Source organism: Oncorhynchus gorbuscha, linkage group LG05 (assembly GCF_021184085.1).
Source record: "Oncorhynchus gorbuscha isolate QuinsamMale2020 ecotype Even-year linkage group LG05, OgorEven_v1.0, whole genome shotgun sequence".
In the NCBI taxonomy this organism is placed as follows: Eukaryota; Metazoa; Chordata; class Actinopteri; order Salmoniformes; family Salmonidae; genus Oncorhynchus; species Oncorhynchus gorbuscha.
In genome coordinates this window covers 67,252,608-67,262,653 of record NC_060177.1, presented here as the reverse complement: position 1 = coordinate 67,262,653, position 10,046 = coordinate 67,252,608, and the positions used below count along the sequence as shown (strand labels likewise).

Sequence of the window (10,046 nt, the reverse complement as noted above, 5' to 3'; positions counted from 1 at the left end):
TAAGTACCTGACTTAGAATACGTAGACAACTACAAATACCTGGGTGTTTGGCTAGACTGTAAACTCTCCTTCCAGACTCATATCAAACATCTCCAATCTAAAATCAAATCTAGAGCCGGCTTTCTATTCTGCAACAAAGCCTCCTTCACTCACGCCACCAAACTTACCCTAGTAAAACTGACTGTCCTACCGATCCTCGACATCGACGATGTCATCTACAAAATAGCTTCCAATACTCTACTCAGCAAACTGGATGCTGTTTATCACAGTGCCATCCGTTTTGTTACTAAAGCACCTTATACCACCCACCACTGCGACCTGTATGCTCTAGTCGACTGGTCCTCGCTACATATTCGTCGCCAGACCCACAGGCTCCAGGTTATCTACAAGTCCATGCGAGGTAAAGCTCCGCCTTATCTCAGTTCACTGGTCACGATGGCAACACCCACCCGTAGCACGCGCTCCAGCAGGTGTATCTCACTGATCATCCCTAAAGCCAAACCCTCATTTGGCCGCCTTTCCTTCCAGTTCTCTGCTGCCTGTGACTGGAACAAATTGCAAAAATCGCTGAAGTTGGAGACTTTTATCTCCCTCACCAACTTTAAACATCTGCTATCTGAGCAGCTAACCGATCGCTGCAGCTGTACATAGTCCATCGGTAAATAGCCCACCCAATTTACCTACCTCATCCCCATACTGTTTTTATTTATTTACTTTTCTGCTCTTTTGCACACCAGTATCTCTACCTGCACATGACCATCTGATCATTTATCACTCCAGTGTTAATCTGCTAAATTGTAATTATTCGCCTACCTCCTCATGCCTTTTGCACACAATGTATATAGACTCTTTTTTTCTTTTTTTCTACTGTGTTATTGACTTGTTTATTGTTTACTCCATGTGTAACTCTGTGTTGTTGTCTGTTCACACTGCTATGCTTTATCTTGGCCAGGTCGCAGTTGCAAATGAGAACTTGTTCAACTAGCCTACCTGGTTAAATAAAGGTGAAATAAATAAAATACATTTTAAAAATTATATTTTGCAAAATGCATCATAAGGGGATGATTTCTGTATTTTGAATGTTACATATCTTTAAGGTTGCATCATCTGGCCTTTCACGGCATGCTTAACCAGATGATGTCTGCTGCTGCTGAGCGTCTTTGCTGTAGCCAAAATCCCCCTCTAAACCTACGTGCTGAATCAGCAGTCCTCTGGCTATACAGTATACAGACAAAATATCGTAGATGTCTGCTGTGTGTCTTTTAATCTTCATACTACCTAAATTAGCAGGAGCTTCAGTGAAGTCGAGATAAAATGATGTAGCTAATGAGAGATAAGTGTACTGATCATCAGCTTACTTACCACCCACCCACTCCAGACATTCCACAACAGAACAGAACAGAGCACTAAACTAAGTCATAACAAGATTCAAAGAAGACTACAGAACAGGACACACAGCCATCACACACACGCACGTCTCACACACAATCTCACAGACACACGTGCACCGTTACTCCCTAAAATGTATCCCAAACGACTAGCTCGACTCTCTCCCGTAGATCTGTAGTTGCTATGGGACACCAAGTCAAATGAATGTAATGGACAAAACATGAACAGACAGAAGTTCTGTTTTGAGAGAGTTTAAAATAAAAAAAAGATTCAGTCAACTTTCTGTCACTATTGTTCTATTCTATTGAAGGCAACTAAAATACGAATTAACTAAAAGAGGAATCTGTTTAATATGAGACAAATGTCATCAGGAAGCATCAATATGGAATAGACAACTGTGTTTACACTGTCTCAAATAGCCCTCTACTCATCATCTCCTTGTCCTCTATCCTTCACTCTCTTTCTCTCTGTGACAGACAGAGACATGGACAGATTCATTAATGAAGGGAAGACCTCATAGAGAGAGGGAAGCGAGGAAGAGGTCTCCAAATAGTTCATGAAGAGAGAATCTTAGCTGCATGAAGATGTAGGAAAGTAAAGATGAGCTGATCTAAGTGAATTATACTGTAACTGAAGATGAATATGTTAGAAGGGTTGGAGTTGCGTCCGTTCATTGATTCAAAATAGAGAAATGATCAAAATAAAAGGATAGTTTAATAACTGTGCAATAAAATGATTTAGGTGGACAGACAGGGGAAATTGACAGTTGGGTTATTTAGCAATCACCGGGAAAGGTAGTGGAAGTTCTAACAAAGTGATCTAAGACCACAACATGGTTAAACTGTAGTATACAGAAACAAGACTGCTAACAGAGCAAACAGATAAACCCACAAACAGACTGTCAGAGAGACAGTAGCATGATGAATACAGACTGTCAGAGAGACAGTAGCATGAGGAATACAGACGGTCAGAGAGACAGTAGCATGAGGAATACAGACTGTCAGAGAGACAGTCGCATGAGGAATACAGACGGTCAGAGAGACAGTAGCATGAGGAATACAGACTGTCAGAGAGACAGTAGCATGATGAATACAGACTGTCAGAGAGACAGTCGCATGATGAATACAGACTGTCAGAGAGACAGTAGCATGAAGAATACAGACGGTCAGAGAGACAGTAGCATGAAGAATACAGACTGTCAGAGAGACAGTAGCATGAAGAATACAGACGGTCAGAGAGACAGTAGCATGATGAATACAGACTGTCAGAGAGACAGTCGCATGATGAATACAGACTGTCAGAGAGACAGTCGCATGATGAATACAGACTGTCAGAGAGACAGTCGCATGATGAATACAGACTGTCAGAGAGACAGTCGCATGATGAATACAGACGGTCAGAGAGACAGTAGCATGATGAATACAGACGGTCAGAGAGACAGTAGCATGATGAATACAGACGGTCAGAGAGACAGTAGCATGAGGAATACAGACTGTCAGAGAGACAGTAGCATGAGGAATACAGTCTGTCAGAGAGACAGTAGCATGAAGAATACAGACGGTCAGAGAGACAGTAGCATGATGAATACAGACTGTCAGAGAGACAGTAGCATGATGAATACAGACGGTCAGAGAGACAGTAGCATGAGGAATACAGACGGTCAGAGAGACAGTAGCATGAGGAATACAGTCTGTCAGAGAGACTGTAGCATGAAGAATAGAGTGAAGGAGAGAGTGAAGAGATTACAGTGATAAAGGAATAATAAGGAGACAGTTATGGAACACAATCCAGTTTCTACTCACTCCACAGGTGATGAGCTTGGCCGGCATGCTTGCTGGCCCTCCACTCCCTCTTTCTGCTTTTCTCTCTCTCTCTCTCTCTCTCTCTTCTTTCTCTCTCTCTCTCTTCTTTCTCTCTCTCTCTCTCTCTCTCTCTCTCTCTCTCTCTCTCTCTCTCTCTCTCTCTCTCTCTCTCTCTCTCTCTCTCTCTCTCTTCTCTCTCTCTCTCTCTCTCTCTTTCTCTCCCTCTCTTTCTCTCTCTTCTTTCTTTCTCTCTCCTCTCTCTCTCTCTCTCTCTCTCTCTCTCTCTCTCTCTCTCTCTCTCTCTCTCTCTCTCTCTCTCTCTCTCTCTCTCTCTCTCTCTCTCTCTCTCTCTCACACACACACACTCCACTGTTGTTTCCTTGCCCCCCGAGAGTGTTTGCTTGGACTGGGCACTGAGACCATGTCCTACCTAAACACACACACGCAGACACACACACTTGAGTGCACAGGGCCCGTCCAGTGTGTGAGGGGAGGGGGTGTTTATCTCTAGAGGAATGCTGCCTGTATCTAAAGACACACATTGAACACACACTCCCCTCAATCTCACGCTGTGTCGCCTCGCCCACTACCTCTCCCTGTCTCTCTTTCACTCATTTGTCTATTTCCTTTTCTCTCTTTCTTCATCTTCGCTCCTCCATGACACTTTCCATTTACTGTCTTCCTCTCTCTCCACCAGCTCCCCCCCTCGTTCTCTCTCTTTACTTTTCACTTGATGTCCCCCAGCTCTCTCTCTTTCACCTCGAGATTGAACCCTCGGGGTGAAAGAGAGTGTAGAGCGTGTGTTGATCCCTTCTTTTCTGTTATCCCTCCTTAGCTACATGTCTTCCCACATCTCTCTGTCCCTCCTGCCTTTTTTTGTGACAGCCAGACAATATATTTTTTTCTCAGCCTGCCATTTACAGACTGGCGTTGTGTTTTGGGTGGAGAATTCCTGTGCTCTGTGAGCGGGTCTGTTCCAGTCTGTGGAATGACTTACAGTGACAAAGCGCCCAGTGGGGGGGCCGTTTACGTTGCCACTACCCCATGACAATGGACCAGACGCACGGGGCGGGGGGAGGCCAGCCTCTCAAAGGGCCCTGCCTTTTTTAATAAAGCGTCCGTCATTCCGTGCCTGAAAAGGCCTATTTTTCTCCCCCTCTTCCTGCTCTCTGTCTCTCCTGGCTTAACGCTGGGAAAAGCACATCGCTGCCAAAACCACGCAGAGAGATAAATGCTTGTAGGAGAGGGGGATGTGAGGAGAGGGGGATGTGAGGAGAGGGGGATGTGGGGAGAGGGGGATGTAGGGAGAGGGGGATGTGGGGAGATGGGGATGTGGGGAGAGGGGGATGTGAGGAGAGGGGGATGTGGGGAGAGGGGGATGTGGGGAGAGGGGGATGTGAGGAGAGGGGGATGTGAGGAGAGGGGGATGTGGGGAGAGGGGGATGTGGGGAGAGGGGGATGTGAGGAGAGGGAGATGTGGGGAGAGGGGGATGTGGGGAGATGGGGATGTGGGGAGAGGGGAATGTGGGGAGAGGGGGATGTGGGGAGATGGGGATGTGGGGAGAGGGGGATGTGGGGAGAGGGGGATGTGAGGAGAGGGGGATGTGGGGAGAGGGGGATGTGAGGAGAGGGGAACCAAAGCCCCTCCCGAGAGGGGGTTATACACCACTCAGTAGCACTGACCGTGACCTCGGTAAACATATCACGTGACTGGCTCAGCCCTGTGTTCGGGTGTGTTTGTGGGGGAGAGTTACCAGTGCCAACCACTGCAGAGCAGGGGACTGGAGACACTAATGTACATGAAGAGATGACAAATTAGCCCATGGTCCTCAGCTATAGAGGAAAAACAAGCTCCTTTCATTATCCTAGTATTATCGAACAAAACTCTGCTCTATCATATCCATGGCTCTGAGTCCACTGAGGAAGCTAAAGTTGAATGATAACATAGCAGGAATAACAGACTGATAAGAGCCCTTCAGATTCCAGATGTACATAATGATGGAACCAGTCTGGTATCTTTCAAGAGCCAATGATGTTTCCTGTTGCAGAGACTTCTAAAACAGCACCATTCTGATACTGATTCTCATACTTTTACCAAGCAGTCTGTCTGGCCTCCTATAGTCATACTTTACCAAACAGTCTGTCTGGCCTCCTATACTCATACTTTACCAAACAGTCTGTCTGGCCTCCTGTAGTCATACTTTACCAAACAGTCTGTCTTGTCTCCTATAGTCATACTTTACCAAACAGTCTGTCTGGTCTCCTATAGTCATACTTTACCAAACAGTCGGTCTTGTCTCCTATAGTCATACTTTACCAAACAGTCTGTCTGGTCTCCCATAGTCACACTTTACCAAACAGTCTGTCTGGTCTCCCATAGTCATACTTTACCAAACAGTCTGTCTGGTCTCCCATAGTCATACTTTACCAAACATTCTGTCTGGCCCACACATGAGCTCAAGACTAGGCCTAGACGGGTACATAGAGGGACAGAGAGAGGTACGACCCACTACTCAGAATGTGTAGGGCCCAGGGTTATATATTGAGATATACTGTGCTCTCCTGTTTTGTGGTGTGGCTGATTTAGGTTGGGGACAGACGTGCCCTCTAGATTTCACATCTTGCCCCCCTCATGAGCAGGACAATACCCCTCTCTCCCTGCTCTTTAGGGCCACCGCCATCAGCATGTGGCAGGCGCTTTGTGGGGTTTTATTGCCTATTTCCTGATGCTTCCTGAAACACTGAGGAGACTTCAAAATGTTGGGGAGGAATCAACACTAACATTAACATTAACCCTCTTTTAACCTGTCATTCTGTCACACACTTTCGTTGACACACACACATACACGCACGCACGCACGCACGCACGCACGCACGCACGCACACACACACACACACACACACACACACACACACACACACACACACACACACACACACACACACACACACACACACACACACACACACACACACACACACACACACACACACACACACACACACACACACACACACACACACACACACACACACACACACACACACACACACACACACACACACACACACACACACACACAGACTCTTTATTGCATGCACGAACACAGGTGTGCAGGCAGGCACGAACACACAGTATAGTGCATCTAGACTTGAGTGTCTGCCAAATGACTAAGATGTAGCTAAAATCAACTAAACTGAAGGGCTGCTACAGTAGAAGACTAACTGACACCATCTGATCCAGATCAAAGCTTCCACAGAGATAATGCACAGATACTGGAGAGCAAATCTCCCTGGCATGCGCCTGTGTAGCGATGATACTGTAATGTAGACCATAGCACTGGAGCTACAGCTGTCTGGTAGCTGCGTGAGGAAGTGTATTATTGGCCGGCAGCCTCAGCACCACTCCAGAGAGGGTTTAGAAGAGGCGTGTTACACACACAAGTCGCAGGTCCCAGTCAGCTATTATTCACTTTTTACAGAACCAGCTCTTCATTTGTGAATATGGTGTTTATTTGAGTTGCAGTGGACATTTGTTTTGTAACTGTGTGCTTTATTCTTGGCTGTGCATGTTTTCGTTGGTTTGCTGTGCCTCTCTCTCCTCTGTGTGTTTCCCCTAATTGATTAATTTAGTCCCACCCCCTTGGCTGGTCTCCTTGGAGATGGGCGTTGCCCTGGACTGACACACCTGTATTGATTCACTCTAACGAGCCACTGCACTGCTCAAAAGGAGAGCTCAGAGCCAAACCGATGAGGGTGTAGCCGAACTGATGCCTCTACAATGCTCAGATGACGGCTGACACAATGTACGCTATTTCCAGTGGTGTGTATTCATGCATGCCAAGACAAAAACATGAATTTAATTTTCCTACATTTCACAAGAGGCTGAATGTATCTCACAGGAGAAAGCATCCGAGTGAGTGAAACAGCGGCCCTCTGTCTCTCTACATGTTGTCTCTACATGTTGTCTCTACATGTTGTCTCTACATGTAGACTATCTATCTGATGCTGTCACGTCCAAACGAGTATGACATGGTTGCTGCCCGTTACATTAAAGACAAGGGAAGCCAGCAAGGGTCTGGCCTCCTTGACAAAAGTAAATACAAAACTGGCCTTCCGAGGTGGAACAGCGGTCTAAGTCATTGCATTGCAGTGTTTGTGGCGTCACTACAGACTCCACATCCCAGGCTGTGTCATAACCGTTCGTGACTAGGGCGGCGCTCAATTGACCGAGCGTTGTCCGAGGTAAGGTAACGGTGTTTCCTCCGACACATTGGCGCGGCTGGCTTCTGGGTTAAGAGGGCGGGTGTTAAGAAGCGCGGTTCAAATCCCATTGAGAGCTTACATCATTGACAGAAAGCAGCTCAAATTGTCCCTTTCCTAAATTCGCCATGGATGGACATATGGATTGGACTTTCTACTTAATTCTCCGTACTGGCCAATGATTGGCGGCAAGGTAGCCTAGTGGTAAGAGCGTTGGACTAGTAACCGAAAGGTTGCAAGTTCGAATCCCCGAGCTGACAAGGTACAAATCTGTCGTTCTGCCCTTGAACAAGCAGTTAACCCACTGTTCCTAGGCTGTCATTGAAAATAAGAATTTGTTCTTAACTGACTTGCCTAGTAAAATAAAGGTAAAATAAATGTAAAAATGTAAAAAATAACGACGATTCTGATCCAACCATTATTTCATACATTGTTGTGCCCCTGGCCTGAGAGGATGGAAGTTCTAGATGTAGAAGGCTCATGTTAACTAGCTAACGCCCATGAATGGAAGTTAGGCTAGCTAGCAAGCATTTTAGCCAGGTAGCCTAGAGCCCTATTAGGACGGGATACATTTTACTGCAGTAGCTCAGGTAATGTAATTATGTGCTCAAATCACAACATCTATCATTTTGTGTCCGTCCGACTCTGCCATGTCAGTAAATTTTACTAGGTAGGAAGGTTATTATCCCAGCTTTAAAAGCCTAGCGTTTTCCGGCAAACTCCCAGGTCCTCTAATAATACTTATCCCGTGCATATCGTTATCCCTGTGTTTTAAGGTGCTGCACCCAGTTTGGGTAAGAAGAACATGAGAACAAATTGATACTTCAAACAAAGTGTTATGGACCTAGCTGTCTTGACACATCAGCTTTCCTAGTGCCATACTTCTCTATTTAAAGAAGTGGACAATATTGAATTGATAAATTGCCAAATATGTCAGTTAATTAAATGTCTGCATAGGTTACACTTCATGGTTTTAGGATATTGATATGCATTAATATTTTGACTGGCCATTAGGCCAACATTAGGCTATCCTTAGACATGTGAAATATCTTCACTCCTAGAAGAGCCTCCAGTCTTCCGTCATAACGGTCAATTTTGAATGAAGAAAAAATATGATAATAATAATAATATTACAGGGGCAGTTTGGTTAAACTAATCACCTCCAAATCATCCGCTGGAAAAACAGACATGCTGGGGTAGTAATTATGTAAACGACATTCTATGATAGTAGTACTGTGCGAATAGGGCTTAGGACAACAAAAAATAAAAGCGTGTACTGTATGAAAGAGTGAAAGACCAGTTCGTCAACATGAAAGAAGGGAGGATGGCATTGGAGTTTCTCTTCAAGTAGGGTGAGTCACCATGTTCTTCTACTTGCACGAACGCATGCGCACACACATAAACCACATCCCTGGACAGCCACATCATACAGTGCATTCGGGAAAGTACTCAGACCTCTTGACATTTTCCACATTTTGTTACGATACAACCTCCCCCTCATCAATCTGAAATCTGCCCATGATATCATAGCAAAACCTTTTTTGTTTGTTTTTCTTGCACATTTTTTAACCTTTGCTATGAGACTCGAAATTGAACTCCGGTGCATCCTGTTTCCATTGATCATCCTTGATGTATCTACAACTTTATTGTTGTCCACCTGTTGTAAATTATATTGATTGGACATGATTTGGAAAGAGACACACCTGTCTATATAAGGTCCAACATTTGACAGTGCAATTCAGAGCAAAAACCAAGCAATGAGATCAAATGAATTGACCGTAGAGCTCTGAGACAGGATTGTGTCGAGGCACAGATCTGGGAAGGGTACCGAAAAATGTCTGCAGCATTGAAGGTCCCCAAGAACACAATGGCATCCATCATTCTTAAATGGAAGAAGTTTGGAACCACCAAGACTCTTCCTAGAGCTGGCCACCCAGCCAAACTGAGCAACCGGGGAGAAGGGCCTTAGTCAGGGAGGTGACCAAGAACCCGATGGTCACTCTGACAGAGCTCCAGAGTTCCTCTGTGGAGATGGGAGAACCTTCCAGAAGGACAACCATCTCTGCAGCGCGCCACCATTCAGGCCTTTATGGTTGTGGCCAGACGGAAGCCATTCCTCAGTAAAAGGCACATGACAGCCAGCTTGTAGTTCGTCTAAAGGCATCTAAACATTCTCAGATCATGAGTAACAAGATTCTCTGGTCTGATGAAACCAACACTTTGGAATGCCAAACGTCACGTCTGGAGGAAACCTGGCACCATCCCTACGGTGAAGCATGGTGGTGGCAGCATAATGCTGTGGGGATGTTTTTCAGCGACAGGGACTGGGAGCCTAGTCAGGATTGAGGGAAAGATGAACGGAGCACAGAGATACAGACATCCTTGATGAAAACCTGCTCCAGAACACTCAGGACCTCAGACTGGAGTGAAGATTCACCTTCCAACAGGACAACGACCCTAAGCACACAGCCAAGACAATGCAGGAGTGGCTTCAGGACAAGTCTCTGAATGTCCTTGAGTGGCCCAGTCAGAGCCCGGACTTTTACCCGATCGAACAGCTCTGGGGAGACCTGAACATATCTGTGCAGCCAC

At 45.7% G+C, this 10,046-nt stretch overlaps 1 protein-coding gene across 17 annotated transcripts in view; it reads right to left on the bottom strand.

Annotated features, from left to right (window-relative positions):
- Nucleotides 1–10,046, bottom strand: part of LOC124036354 (ankyrin-1-like) — a 217,481-nt gene that overhangs the window by 73,895 nt on the left and 133,540 nt on the right. The window contains exon 1 of one of the 17 annotated variants that reach the window (XM_046350837.1): nucleotides 3,192–3,344. The exons of the other annotated variants lie outside the window; for them this stretch is intronic. Coding sequence (XP_046206793.1) covers nucleotides 3,192–3,218 — 27 coding nt within the window. The 5' untranslated portion in view covers nucleotides 3,219–3,344. Of the gene's footprint in view, nucleotides 1–3,191; nucleotides 3,345–10,046 lie in introns of those variants that run through there. 17 annotated transcript variants of the gene reach the window in all.